General features: G+C 48.1%; 1 protein-coding gene across 3 annotated transcripts in view; it reads right to left on the bottom strand.

Moving 5' to 3' along the window:
* The window catches only part of ROBO4 (roundabout guidance receptor 4), a 174,312-nt gene that overhangs the window by 143,229 nt on the left and 15,357 nt on the right, over positions 1 to 15,726 (bottom strand). For all 3 annotated transcript variants that reach the window (XM_073657366.1, XM_073657367.1, XM_073657368.1), the window contains exon 2: positions 11,599 to 11,901. In XM_073657366.1, coding sequence (XP_073513467.1) covers positions 11,599 to 11,901 — 303 coding nt within the window. The remainder of the gene's footprint in view (positions 1 to 11,598; positions 11,902 to 15,726) is intronic.

Here is a 15,726-nt window from a genome sequence, read left to right as displayed (position 1 = left end):
ACCATATCGCTGCACGACCCTAACCCTAACCCATCCCTTGTAGATTGTGAGCTCTCACATGCAGGGTCCTCTCTCCTCCTGTACCGGTCGGTGACTTCTATTGTCTAAGATTATTGTACTTGTTTTTATTATGTATATCCCTTTTCACATGTAAAGCGCTATGGAATAAATGGCGCTATAATAATAATATACAGACACTGAACCAAGGGCTGCAGTGAGTCATGAGCTCCTAAAGTATACACGTAATCAAGAATCCAGCAAAAAGTTTGCTGCAGCTTTAGATGTGAATGGAGTATCAGTATATTGTGAGTGTGACAGAACATATAATACTCTAATTAAGGGATTTGCATCTAATGCCTCTTTATAGTTTAAAGAGGATTTGTAGGCAAAAAGAAAGATCTGACTGTACCTGTAATGACTCACCAAGCCCCCACTTTTTGTTTTTAGCTCCCGTTTCCCCTGCAGCGTTCCTTGAAGTTTGCTACTGGTTACATTCTGAACTTACTGCCAGCTCTCCTTCGGTGTCGCCAGACTACATTTCCCAGGAAGCAGTGTGCTCCAGCTGCTCTGCCAAAGCTGTGTGTGTCCAATAACTCCCACACTTAGTGACTGTCCACTTCATCTACAAAGCACCATCCTGAGACTCCCGTAAAGTCTCAAGATAGAGAAATTGCTACCAATACTGGTTGTCCCTCCTAACGTTCCTACCACTTCACCTAGTGTGTGCTATGTGTGCTAACCTGATACTTTCCTGCAGTCAGTAATGTTCCACGTCCAGAATGGTAGCACACAGGCTCAGTGTACTGCACAGGAGAAATGGGTCATATAATGTTTTAATTTATTATCATGTAATCTAGCACTCTGGAGCACCCAACACCATCCCCACCATCCCAGTTGATGTGACTATTATTATTATATTTGAGCCTGCACTGCCTCTATGGGTTCTACCATCCCTCCCTGCACTGCCTCTACGGGTTCTGCCCTCCCTCCCTGCACTGCCTCTATGGGTGCTGCTCTCCCTCACTGCACTGCCTCTACGAGTTCTGCCCCGCCCTTCCTGCACTGCCTGTACAGGTTCTACCCTTACTCCCTGCTCTGCCTCTATGGGTTCTGTCCTCCTTCCCTGCACTGCCTCTACGAGTTCTGCCCTCCCTCCCTGCACTGCCTCTATGGGTTCTGCCCTCCCAGCACTGCCTCTACGGGTTCTGCCCTCCCAGCACTGCCTCTGCGACTATGGGTGCTGCTCTCCCTCACTGCACTGCCTCTACGAGTTCTGCCTTCCCTTCCTGCACTGCCTCTACGTGTTCTGCCCTCCCTCCCTGCACTGCCTGTACAGGTTCTACCCTCCCTCCCTGCACTGCCTGTACAGGTTCTACCCTTACTCCCTGCTCTGCCTCTACAGGTTCTGTCCTCCTTCCCTGCACTGCCTCTACGAGTTCTGCCCTCCCTCCCTGCGCTGCCTCTACGGGTTCTGTCCTCCTTCCCTGCACTGCCTCTACGGGTTCTGTCCTCCTTCCCTGCACTGCCTCTACGAGTTCTGCCCTCCTTCTCTGCACTGCCTCTACGAGTTCTGCCCTCCTTCTCTGCACTGCCTCTACGGGTTCTGTCCTCCTTCCCTGCACTGCCTCTATGGGTTCTGCCCTCCCAGCACTGCCTCTGCGGGTTCTGCCCTTCCTCCCTGCACTGCTCTATGGGTTCTGTCCTCCTTCCCTGCACTGCCTCTATGGGTTCTGCCCTCTCAGCACTGCCTCTGTGGGTTCTGCCCTTCCTCCCTGCACTGCTCTATGGGTTCTGTCCTCCTTCCCTGCACTGCCTCTACGGGTTCTGCCCTCCCTCCCTGCACTGCCTCTAGGGGTCCTGTCCTCCTTCCCTGCACTGCCTCTACGGGTTCTGCCCTCCTAGCACTGCCTCTGCGGGTTCAGCCCTTCCTCCCTGCACTGCTCTATGGGTTCTGTCCTCCTTCCCTGCACTGCCTCTACGGGTTCTGCCCTCCCTCCCTGCACTGCCTCTATGGGTTCTGCCCTCCTTCCCTGCACTGCCTCTATGGGTTCTGCCCTCCCTCCCTGCACTGCCTCTAAGGGTTCTGCCCTCCCTCCCTGTACTGCCTCTACGGATTCTGTCCTCCTTCCCTGCACTGCCTCTATGGGTTCTGCCCTCCCTCCCCACACTGCCTCTATGGGGTCTGCCCTTCCTCCCCGTACTGCCTCTGTGGGTTCTGCCCTCCCTCCCCGCACTGCCTCTATGGAGTCTGCCCTCCCCGCACTGCCTCTATGGGTTCTGCCCTCCCTCCCAGCACCGCCTCTACGCGTTCTGCCCTCCCTCCCTGCACTGCCTCTACGAGTTCTGCCCTCCCTGCACTTCCTCTATGGGTTGTGCCCCTCCCGCACTGCCTCTATGGGTTCTGCCCTCTCTCCCCGCACTGCCTCTATGGAGTCTGCCCTCCCCGCACAGCCTCTATGGGTTCTGCCCTCCCTCCCTGCACTGCCTCTACACGTTCTGCCCTCCCTCCCTGCACTGCCTCTACGAGTTCTGCCCTCCCTGCACTGCCTCTACGGGTTCTGCTGTCCCTGCACTGCCTCTATGGGTTCTGCCCTTCCTCCCTGCACTGCCTCTACGAGTTCTGCCCTCCCTGCACTGCCTCTACGGGTTCTGCTCTCCCTGCACTGCCTCTATGGGTTCTGCCCTCCCTCCCTACACTGCCTCTATGGGTTCTGCCCTCCCTGCATTGCCTCTATGGGTTCTGCCCTTCCAAGACTGCCTCTATGGGTTCTGCCCTTCCTCCCCGCACTGCCTCTATGGGTTCTGCCCTATCTCCCCGACCTGCCTCTATGGGTTCTACCCTCCCCGCACTGCCTCTACGAGTTATACCCTCCCCGCACTGCCTCTATGGGTTTTGCCCTCCCTCCCCGCACTGCTTCTATGGGTTCTGCCCTCCCTCCCTGCACTGCCTCTACGAGTTCTGCCTTCCCACCTTGTACACATCCACAGCTATACACAACTGGCAAGAATCACAGGCCACACCCCCATGACACATTCACTGAGAGCCACTGGATGTGCCCTGCCTCCTGCATGTAGGATTTAGGACCACGCCCCTGTGACATGACCATTCAGAATGCACTTCTCTGAGAGCTGCTGGCTGAGTCCCACCATTAGCATTCAGAGCTGTGCTTAACTAACAAGTTTTGCTCTGTTCAAAGCACAGACAGGAAATCTTTACACTCTGTGCTTTATACGGTCTGTAGCAGGAAGTAAGGAGAAGGCGGTCACATGACCACAACAGCTCTAGAACAGAACTAAATTTAACAGCAAGTAAATTCTGAAGGTTTTTTCACATAGGCTTTACAATGTTTTCAGAATTTGTGTGCCCAGAAAACCCCTTTATGACATCATGGTCACCGGCAGCACACGGACAGAAGTTCCCATAGGGTAATCCTGTTGTTCTTATGAACCCTGCACAGGACATGCTCTTTACTCTACTGTTCTAATATTGATAATATTCTGTATCTGTAACCTCCATCCTGCCTTCTCCCACCATGTCTGTGTGACCATGTGTAAGAAGGTGGACATACTGCCCACGTTCCTCCTTGAAGACCCGTGTATTGTTGCAAAAGTATTTTGATGTGTAATGTGAATTGTGACATGCGTTATTATTGTTGGTTTTGTGTTATGGCCAGCGGTAGGGAGAGTTAGGGTTAATGATTGGGACTAGCCCAGAGTCGGAGAGGATAAGGTGAAGGGACAGAGAAAGTTTCCTGTCAAAACGTCAGATATGGCCCAGCGTGCAGTAAAAGCAGACCTAAGGTCTGGACAGTGAGCAAAGCCACATGGCGTAGGTGCCCCCTGAAGTGAGAGGGGACAGACAGTGGATAGGGTGATCCTGAGTAAAGTGGAAGGAAAACTGATAGAAGTACGGAGTGATGCACTGGAGACGGGTCCTGGGACAGGACGCTTAACAGTACGGCCCCGAGTTTATATCTCAGACAGGTAACAGGACAGGGAAAATAAGACGAAGAGAGTGCCCCGGGCGGGAGTTCCAAGGTGTCAGCAAACTGAGAAGCTAAGTACCAGCAATACTGGCAAACTAGTTCCTTTAAGAGGAAGAGGAGACGCGGAGCCGCGGGTTGAGAATTGGACTCTCACTAACTGGACCGAAGTACTGTGCTGGGTTGTGGTGAAGGCAGAGAAACTTGGGGAGCAGAAATAAGTAAGCCAGGAAGGTAGAGAGACCGTGTGAAGATGCTTCATGATGTGAAGGAAACGTTCGTGAAGTTATTCCCCCGCTATCTATTGTACGTAATCTCCAACAAGTTGATGTTTAGTAAGAGACTGTTTATGTTTGGTTGGTGGTCTCCCTCGCTGAACTTTACACCGTCTGGTCCTGGCCAGCCGAAGTCACCAGCATCATGCGGCCTATGAGAGCGCTACGCCCCTGTAGACCAAGCACATGCACACAGCCAGGACCCCCATCTTTATGTAGCGTGCCCGGGCGTAGAAGAAAAGTACCTCGCCCATGACTACAGCCCCGCGCCATATTACACATGTTCAGGATGTCATCACTATCACATGTGCGGAGGTATTAGCCCTCTAAGCTTTATAGATCTCATAATCAAAATACACAAAGGGAATTTATGAAGCCAAATCATTTTTAGAGCACACATCCTACTATTTCCTTTACACTCACACTGCCACCTAAATACTATCAATCACCCAGTTTCCCACCCACAATGTCACCCACCTACCCATCAACACAGCTACCGAGCTACCAGCTATCCATCCACAATGTCACTGCTAGCTACCCATTCACACTATCACCCCACCTACCTATCAACACAGTCACCAAGCTACCAGCTATCCATCTACACAGTCACCGAGCTGCTAGCTACCCATTCACACTATCATCTCACCTACCCATCAACAATGTCACAGAGCTACCAGCTATCCATCCATACAGTCACTGAGCTACCAGCTATCCCTCCATACAGTCACCGAGCTACCAGCTATCCATCCACAATGTCACTGCTAGCTACCCATTCACACTATCACCCCACCTACCCATCAACAATGTCACCGAGCTACCAGCTATCCATCTACACAGTCACCGAGCTGCTAGCTACCCATTCACACTATCATCTCACCTACCCATCAACAATGTCACAGAGCTACCAGCTATCCCTCCATACAGTCACCGAGCTACCAGCTATCCCTCCATACAGTCACCGAGCTACCAGCTATCCATCCACAATGTCACTGCTAGCTACCCATTCACACTATCACCCCACCTACCCATCAACAATGTCACCGAGCTACCAGCTATCCATCTACACAGTCACCGAGCTGCTAGCTACCCATTCACACTATCATCTCACCTACCCATCAACAATGTCACCGAGCTACCAGCTATCCATCTATACAGTCATCGAGCTCCCAGCTATCCATCCATACAGTCACTGAGCTACCAGCTATCCCTCCATACAGTCACCGAGCTACCAGCTATCCATCCACAATGTCACTGCTAGCTACCCATTCACACTATCACCCCACCTACCTATCAACACAGTCACCAAGCTACCAGCTATCCATCTACACAGTCACCGAGCTCCCAGCTATCCATTCACACTATCATCTCACCTACCCATCAACAATGTCACCGAGATACCAGCTATCCATCCATACAGTCACTGAGCTACCAGCTATCCATCCACAATGTCACTGCTAGCTACCCATTCACACTATCACCCCACCTACCCATCAACACAGTCACCAAGCTATCAGCTATCCATCTACACAGTCACCGAGCTGCTAGCTACCCATTCACACTATTATCTCACCTACCCATCAACAATGTCACCGAGCTACCAGCTATCCATCCATACAGTCACTGAGCTACCAGCTATCCATCTACACAGTCACCGAGCTGCTAGCTACCCATTCACACTATCACCCCACCTACCATCAACAATGTCACCGAGCTACCAGCTATCCCTCCATACAGTCACCGAGCTACCAGCTATCCATCCACAATGTCACTGCTAGCTACCCATTCACACTATCACCCCACCTACCCATCAACACAGTCACCAAGCTACCAGCTATCCATCTACACAGTCACCGAGCTCCCAGCTATCCATTCACACTATCATCTCACCTACCCATCAACAATGTCACCGAGCTACCAGCTATCCATCCATACAGTCATCGAGCTACCAGCTATCCATCCATACAGTCATTGAGCTACCAGCTATCCATCCATACAGTCACCGAGCTACCAGCTATCCATCCATCCAGTCACCGAACTACCAGCTATCCATCCATCCAGTCACCAAGCTACCACCTATCCATCTGCACAGCCACTTTGCCACCAGCTACCCATTCACACTATCATCTCACCTACCCATCAACAATGTCACAGAGCTACCAGCTATCCATCCATACAGTCACTGAGCTACCAGCTATCCATCCATACAATCACTGAGCTACCAGCTATCCCTCCATACAGTCACCGAGCTACCAGCTATCCATCCACAATGTCACTGCTAGCTACCCATTCACACTATCACCCCACCTACCCATCAACAATGTCACCGAGCTACCAGCTATCCATCTACACAGTCACCGAGCTGCTAGCTACCCATTCACACTATCATCTCACCTACCCATCAACAATGTCACCGAGCTACCAGCTATCCATCTATACAGTCATCGAGCTCCCAGCTATCCATCCATACAGTCACTGAGCTACCAGCTATCCCTCCATACAGTCACCGAGCTACCAGCTATCCATCCACAATGTCACTGCTAGCTACCCATTCACACTATCACCCCACCTACCCATCAACACAGTCACCAAGCTACCAGCTATCCATCTACACAGTCACCGAGCTCCCAGCTATCCATTCACGCTATCATCTCACCTACCCATCAACAATGTCACCGAGCTACCAGCTATCCATCCATACAGTCATCGAGCTACCAGCTATCCATCCATACAGTCATTGAGCTACCAGCTATCCATCCATACAGTCACCGAGCTACCAGCTATCCATCCATCCAGTCACCGAACTACCAGCTATCCATCCATCCAGTCACCAAGCTACCACCTATCCATCTGCACAGCCACTTTGCCACCAGCTACCCATTCACACTATCACCCCACCTACCCATCAACACAGTCACTGAGCTAACAGCTATCCATTCACAGTTACCAAGCTACCAGCTATCCATCTACAGTCACCGAGCTGCTAGCTACCCATTCACACTATCACCCCACCTACCCATCAACACTGTCACCTAGCCACAACCTGTCCATCTACACTGCCACCCAGTTACCACCTATTCATCCTCGCTGTCTTTGGGCTACCACTTGTCCATCCATGCTGTCACCCAACTACCACCTGTCCATCTACACTGGCACCCAGTTACCACCTATTCATCCTCGCTGTCTTTGGGCTACCACTTGTCCATCCATGCTGTCACCCAACTACCACCTATCCATCTACACTGGCACCCAACTTTTCCAGAGAGTAAACAAACTTTGGAAGGAATAACTTAATTGAATAGTATCAACTTGATGACGTACTCAAAAATATATATTGACATACTTTTTTTTATATAATTTTGGTGTTGTTGAACTTTAGGGCTTGTAAATGACAGAACACTAACTGGTAACAGTTTTCCTGACACGAACTCGACAGCCTCATAGGCATATTATATAAGGGTATCTAGTTCTGGTCTGGAGACCCACAACCAGTCCATGGTATGAACTGTGAAACACAGGTATATGAATCTGACCTTAGGGTTTTCTAGTTTTTTTTCGTAAATCTCATGACTCCTGCTTGCTGTCAGTGAAAGTAAACATTTTTTATCTTTTAGATACTGAAAATAGTGTCCGCCAAATATTTCTCATGGCTGAAGGTTTGATGTAAATGAATGTATCCTGTCTAGACCATCCTCTGCGAGGAACACATTGTCAGCACAAATCTCTCTGCCGCCCTGATACTTTGTTGCAATGTATCAGTGCAGGTAATCATTTTGCAGTCCAGGCTGTAGATCACAGAGGATTGTATAGACTGGATACTATTGTACTGGAACAATTGTATTTAATTATATTGTACCAAATCGTCAGCTCTGCTTTCTACAGGTATTTGGATCCAGTTGGATTAAACACGTAAGTGGGCTGCGCTGCTGAAGTAAATCAATTCTTCAGAGATGATGATGATGATGATGATGAAAAGGCTATTTTATATTGATGAAGTCGTATTCTTAGCACTGGGCTGCTACATTAAACTCTGCTTTATAATTAGCAGTATCCGTCTCGTTAACGCTCAAGTCCGTCCCCTCCGTCGCCATGTTACTTGTAATAATAAAGTCGGCCGCTGAATATTTATTAACACTGACCCCGGGGGTTGGCTCTATAGAAATCCCGTGGGAGCCAACATGCAAAAACAAAAAGTTGACAGCAAACGGAGTGTTAATGAAAGCTGCCGCCTGCATGCTTGACAGGAATTAATGACACTGCTAATTAATCAGCTCGTTAGTCATTGTTCTCGGGATCAGCGGATACATAGGAAAACCTGGAATGATGATTGGTGCATTGTAGGAGCCTGCCTCACATGGCGGTGCTGGCACTGATCGGGTTAATGTCACTTTTGTAACCATTTCTTTTCTAGGGTATTTGGGGATTTTTGTGAATTTGTTAACATTGGACCATTTTTAATGAACAACCGTAACAGCAAACGAGGGTCGTCCTCCAGCTTTGCACGAACGAAGGGCCAGATTCATTATTGCATTTGCACCTAATTTTTGTTGTCTAGTTTTCCCTGTTTTTTTTTGTTGCTATTTTGTTCCAAATTCTTCTGTGCCCCCCGGAGTGATTTGTTGTACATCATAAATTTCTGCGCAAATGTTAGAGCTGTGAGCAACATTTTAATGGATTGTGGGACTTTGCTTCTAAAAAGGCAAAATATATTTCTGATTTATAACAGAATTCATGAACCAGGTTGTGCGATTTGGAAGGATTTGGCACTAAAAACAACAGCGAATACAACAAGACAAAGGAGAAAATGGAATAAAAAAAACCCTGCAAATTAGGAATCGGGGCCCTATGACTTTTATAATGGCGTTGTATAGATGAGGGGTAGGTATAGGGCACACATGTCAAACTCTGGCCCGTGATGCCATTTGGGCCATTATACTGCATGGAGCACTATGTGGAGCCATTATACTGTATGGAGGACTATGTGGAGCCATTATACTGTATGGAGGACTATGTAGGGCCATTATACTGTATGGAGGACTATGTGGGGCCATTATACTGTATGGAGGACTATGTGGGGCCATTATACTGTATGGAGGCCTATGTGGGGCCCATTATACTGTATGGAGGACTATGTGGGGCCATTATACTTTATGGAGGACTATGCGGGGCCCATTATACTGTATGGAGGACTATGTGGGGCCATTATACTGTATGGAGAACTATGTGGGGCTATTATTCTGTATGGAGGACTATGTGGGGCCATTATACTGTATAGAGGACTATGTGGAGCCATTATACTGTATGGAGGACTATGTGGGGCCATTATACTGTATGGAGGCCTATGTGGGGCCCATTATACTGTATGGAGGACTATGTGGGGCCATTATACTTTATGGAGGACTATGCGGGGCCCATTATACTGTATGGAGGCCTATGTGGAGCCATAATACTGTATGGAGAACTATGTGGGGCTATTATTCTGTATGGAGGACTATGTGGGGCCATTATACTGTATAGAGGACTATGTGGAGCCATTATACTGTATGGAGGACTATGTGGGGCCATTATACTGTATGGAGGCCTATGTGGGGCCCATTATACTGTATGGAGGACTATGTGGGGCCATTATACTTTATGGAGGACTATGCGGGGCCCATTATACTGTATGGAGGACTATGTGGGGCCATTATACTATATGGAGGACTATGTGGGGCCATTATACTATATGGAGGACTATGTGGAGCCAATATACTGTATGGAGGACTATGTGGGGCCATTATACTGTATGGAGGACTATGTGGAGCCATTATACTTTATGGAGGACTATGCGGGGCCCATTATACTGTATGGAGGACTATGTGGGGCCATTATACTATATGGAGGACTATGTGGGGCCATTATACTGTATGGAGGACTATGTGGGGCCCATTATACTGAATGGAGGACTATGTGGGACCCATTATACTGTATGGAGGACTATGTGGGGCCATTATACTGTATGGAGGACTATGTGGGGCCATTATACTGTATGGAGGACTATGTGGGGCCCATTATTCTGTATGGAGGACTATGCGGGGCCATTATACTGTATGGAGCACTATGTGGGGCCATTATAATGTATGGAGCACTATGTGGAGCCATTATACTGTATGGAGCACTAAGTGGAGCCATTATACTGTATGGAGCACTATGTGGGGCCATTATACTGTATGGAGCACTATGTGGGGCCATTATACTGTATGGAGGACTATGCGGGGCCCATTATACTGTATGGAGCACTATGTGGGGCCCATTATACTGTATGGAGCACTATGTGGGGCCCATTATACTGCATGGAGCACTATGTGTGGCCCATTATACTGTATGGAGGACTATGTGGGGCCATTATACTATATGGAAGTTGGCCCTCGATTTTGTCCAAGCTTTTAATTTTTGCCCTCTGTGTACTTCGAGTTTGACATCCCTGGTATAGGGGATTCAGAGGTCGCAGTTGCACTCGGGCCCTGGGGTCCAATTGGGGTCAAAAGCTCCTATGTCATTTAAGAAGCCACCAGTAATATACAGTTACAGACTTTGCATTGGGACTCAAGAGCATCATGTAGCTCCTCAGGGGTGGAGCTTTTCATGTAGCTCCTCAGGGGCAGAGCTTTTAATGTAGCTCCTCAGGGGCAGAGCTTTTAATGTAGCTCCTCAGGGGCAGAGCTTTTAATGTAGCTCCTCAGGGGCAAAGCTTTTCATGTAGCTACTCAGGGGCTGAGCTTTTCATGTAACTCCTCAGGGGGGTGGATCTTTTTAATGTAGCTCCTCAGAGGCTGAGCTTTTCATGTAGCTCCTCAGGGGCAGAGCTTTTCATGTAGCTCCTCAGGGGCAGAGCTTTTCATGTAGCTCCTCAGGGGCAGAGCTTTTCATGTAGCTCCTCAGGGGCAGAGCTTTTCATGTAGCTCCTCAGGGGCAGAGCTTTTCATGTAGCTCCTCAGGGACGGAGCTTTTATGCATCTCCTCAAGGGCTGAGCTTTTCATGTAGCTCCTCAGGGACGGAGCTTTTATGCATCTCCTCAAGGGCTGAGCTTTTTAATGTAGCTCCTCGGGGGCGGAGCTTTTTATGTAGCTCCTCAGGGGCGGAGATTTTTATGTAGTTCCTCAGGGGCTTAGCTTTTTATGTAGCTCCTTGGGGACTGAGCTTTTCATGTAGCTCCTCGGGGGCGGAGCTTTTCATGTAGCTCCTTGGGGGGGCAGAGCTTTTATGTAGCTCCTCGGGGCGGAGCTTTTCTGTAGCTCCTCGGGGGCGGAGCTTTTCATTGATACAATTACATAAACAGAGATATAATTGGGTGTATTCTTACAGGCGATGGTGAGCGATGCGTTTCTACTCATGGCCGTCCCCAGGGAGTTTCTTGCCACACAAGTGTAAACCCCTTCGTCCGACTTTCCTTTGATATGCAGTAAGAAGAGGGAGCCACCGAGGATGAGGGAGTTGTGGCCTTTAGAGAAGTTGACGGACTCGCCGTTTCGGTACCATTCTATGATGGGCTCCGGATTCCCCTCAGCGCGACAGTTCATGGTGCCGGGCTGGTCTCGCCGTACAACCAGGTCGGATGGATGCTCGATGATGCGTGGCATGGAGACGTCTGTGTGGGATTTGGGGCCTAAACAAAAGGATAAAAAAATCACTAATATTGACTCATCTAGTTGTAAAACTCCAATACAACGATCATTCATTATCTGCATTATTATTGATGATTTCCCACAGTTAAAAAGTCTATTGAATGGTAAATCTGCCTCGATGGAATTGATTGGTCCTCGCTCTCCACATCGCTGCCTAACTGGGCAGATATCACATAGGAGGAAGCACAGAGACTCGTTCATGGAGGTCATATTAGAGTCTCACCCAGAAGATGACTGAACCCAATCTAAACAAGCAGAGCTGCAGTTTAAAGCATGGTGAAAAGATTGAAACTAAGGTGTGGCACTTGCAGACTTGTGCAGTGAAAGCTTTGAACAATCACATCTGCTGTTGCCCAATATGACAGACTGGTCAGCTGTAAAATTTCTATAATTCGGCATCATTGGGATTTGATAGGTTCTGGATTACACCGCATGCAGAATTATTAGGCAAATGAGTATTTTGATCACATGATACTTTTTATACATGTTGTCCTACTCCAAGCTGCATAGGCTTGAGAGCCAACTACTAATTAAGTAAATCTGGGGATGTGCATCTCTGTAATGAGGAGGGGTGTTGTCTAATGACATCAACACCCTATATAAGGTGCGCTTAATTATTAGGCAACTTCCTTTCCTTTGGCAAAATGGGTCAGAAGAGAGATTTGACGACTCTGAAAAGTCCAATATTGTGAGATGTCTTGCAGAGGGAGGCAGCAGTCTTGAAATTTCCAAACTTTTGAAGCGTGATCACCGAACAATCAAGTGTTTCATGGCAAATAGCCAACAGGGTCGCAAGAAGCGTGTTGGCCAAACAAGGCGCAAAATAACTGCCCATGAATTGAGGAAAATCAAGCGTGAAGCTGCCAAGATGCCATTCGCCACCAGTTTTGCCATATTTCAAAGCTGCAACGTTACTGGAGTATCAAAAAGCACAAGGTGTGCGATACTCAGGGACATGGCCAAGGTAAGGAAGGCTGAAAAACCACCACCTATGAACAAGAAACATAAGATAAAACGTCAAGAATGGGACAAGAAATATCTTAAGACTGATTTTGTCAAAGGTTTTATGGGCTGATGAAATGAGAGTGACTCTTGATGGGCCAGATGGATGAGCCAGAGGCTGGATCAGTAAAGGGCAGAGAGCTCCACCATCCCGACTCAGACGCCAGCAAGGTGGAGGTGGGGTACTGGTATGGGCTGGTATCATCAAAGATGAACTTGTGGGACCTTTTCGGGTTGAGGATGGAGTGAAGCTCAACTCCCAGACCTACTGCCAGTTTCTGGAAGACAACTTCTTCAAGCAGTGGTACAGGAAGAAGTCGGTATCGTTCAAGAAAAACATGATTTTCATGCAGGACAATGCTCCATCACATGCATCCAACTACTCCACAGCGTGGCTGGCCAGTAAAGGTCTAAAAGAAGAAAAAATAATGACATGGCCCCCTTGTTCATCTGATCTGAACCCCATAGAGAACCTGTGGTCCATCATAAAATGTGAGATCTACAGGGAGGGAAAACAGTACATCTCTGGGAGCAGTGTCTGGGAGGCTGTGGTGAGATCTACAGGGAGGGAAAACAGTACACCTCTCGGAGCAGTGTCTGGGTGGCTGCTGCACGCAATGTTGATCGAAAACAGATCAAGCAACTGACAGAATCTATGGATGGAGGCTGTTGAGTGTCATCATAAAGAAAGGTGGCTATATTGATAACTAATTTTTTTTGTTTTTGTTTTTGCATGTCAGAAATGTTTATTTCTAAATGTTGTGCACTGATATTGGTTTACCTGGTGAAAATAAACAAGTGAGATGGGATTATATTTGGTTTTTATTAAGTTGCCTAATAATTCTGCACAGTAATAGTTACCTGCACAAACAGATATCCTCCTAAAATAGCCAAATCTAAAAAAAAAACCACTCCAACTTCCAAAAATATTAAGCTTGGATATTTATGAGTCTTTTGGGTTGATTGAGAACATAGTTGTTGATCAATAATAAAAATAATCCTCTAAAATACAACTTGCCTAATAATTCGGCACACAGTGTATATTCTAGATTATGGGAGGTTACCTAAAACTCACATTTGGGACAAAACCCATACTTGCTGTCTTTTGCTAATACCTGCCGAGGAGGTAGGTAAAGTGACAAAGTTTCCCCATAACCACACCCTGGCCCTTTTCAGGCCACACCCATTTGGATATCAGGGCACCGCCTAGTGACGGAGCATCCTAGTGTTACACACAAGAAACATCCTGGACGTGCTGCTTTCCAGGGGGCTTAGCCGTGTGTCTGGGAGATTTGCCAACTCTTCAAGGTGTCTCCCCATTTTCCAGGAGCCTCCAGATGTCTTGGGGAAATTTATAAGTATGACATAATCTAGAGATGTCCCAAGTCTATGATGGGAAAAGCAATCCTGCTACTACCAAAGACCTGTGAGCTGCACTGGTCAGGGGATCTTGGCTTTGCCCCAATGGTCAGTTTGCCCCAATATATACATATATGTTAGACCCGTACATGTACTGAATATCATAGATGCAATTATCAATGACAAATGAGTAAAAAAATCCCAGGAACGCCGCACAGGAAGAACGTTCAGAGAGCAGAGGGACAATAGGGGACAGCTATGACAGGCGGCGGGCGCGCAGGTTTCCTCTATATGTATAGACCCCGGCAGCTGCTGCGTTTACTGGATGAGGACAATGGCAGGAAATAAATATTGTGACGCTGAACAGAACATTTTAGATACAAGTATCAGAGCAGTGAAGGCCGTGATCTCCTCATTCCAGCTGACAGAAAACTACCATTCCCAAAGTTGTCAGCGCATCCTGGGAGTAGTAGATTTGCAACAGCTGGAGGGCCACTTGTTGGAGACCATTGATCAAGATGGACTCTGGACCCGCTGTAGATTCCTGGCCATTTTGTAAATGGAGACAGAGTAATAATCACTACAACAGGTCGCGCCCCACTGCATTTTTTTTCCCCTTACTGCACAGAAGTTTTCATATTCTGATGGTTTCCCTTGTTTACTTCCATCCCAAGCCAATTAACCAGTGATTTGTACATCACTATGTTTCTAATAATGCAGAAACATCTTACACAATCCCTGCCTCTGAGAATCATTACCATCACATTTTCTAAAAACCAACAGCAGTGTATTATGACACTGTTAGGCTCACTAGGTGAGGTGGATCTTCGAAGCCCAAGGTCCAGGTGGGCACACAGGCGTCAATGCAGCAGGCACATGAGGCAAATGGGAAACAGATAGCAGAGGCCCTGGAAGACCGTGAATAGATAGGAGAGTTACTGGAAGCCACAGGCAGACAGGAGATGTCCTGGAGACCGCAGACAGGTAGCAAAGGTACTGGAAGACGCAGGCAGAGAGATACGTTCTGGGGACCACAGACAGGTAGCAGATGTCTTGGAAGATGCAGAAAGGTAGCAGAGGTCCTGGAAGATGTAGAAAGGTAAAAGAGGTCCTGGAAGATGGGGAATAGGTAGGAGAATTATTGGAAGATGCAGGCAGACAGGAGATGTCCTAGAGACCGCAGACAGCTAGCAGAGGTACTGGAAGCCGCAGGCAGACAGGAGATGTCCTGGAGACCGCAGACAGCTAGCAGAGGTACTGGAAGCCACAGGCAGACAGGAGATGTCCTGGAGACCACAGACAGGTAGCAGAGGTACTTGAAGATGCAGGCAGAGAGGAGACGTGCTGGAGACCACAGACAAGTAGCAGATGTCTTGGAAGATGCAGAAAGGTAGCAGAGATCCTGGAAGATGCAGAAAGGTAGCAGAGGTCCTGGAAGACCAGGA

This window comes from Phyllobates terribilis, unplaced genomic scaffold (genome assembly GCF_046119375.1).
Source record: "Phyllobates terribilis strain yellow unplaced genomic scaffold, ASM4611937v1 Scaffold_12__6_contigs__length_324123572, whole genome shotgun sequence".
NCBI lineage: Eukaryota > Metazoa > Chordata > Amphibia > Anura > Dendrobatidae > Phyllobates > Phyllobates terribilis.
This window is presented reverse-complemented; position numbering and strand designations above follow the sequence as displayed.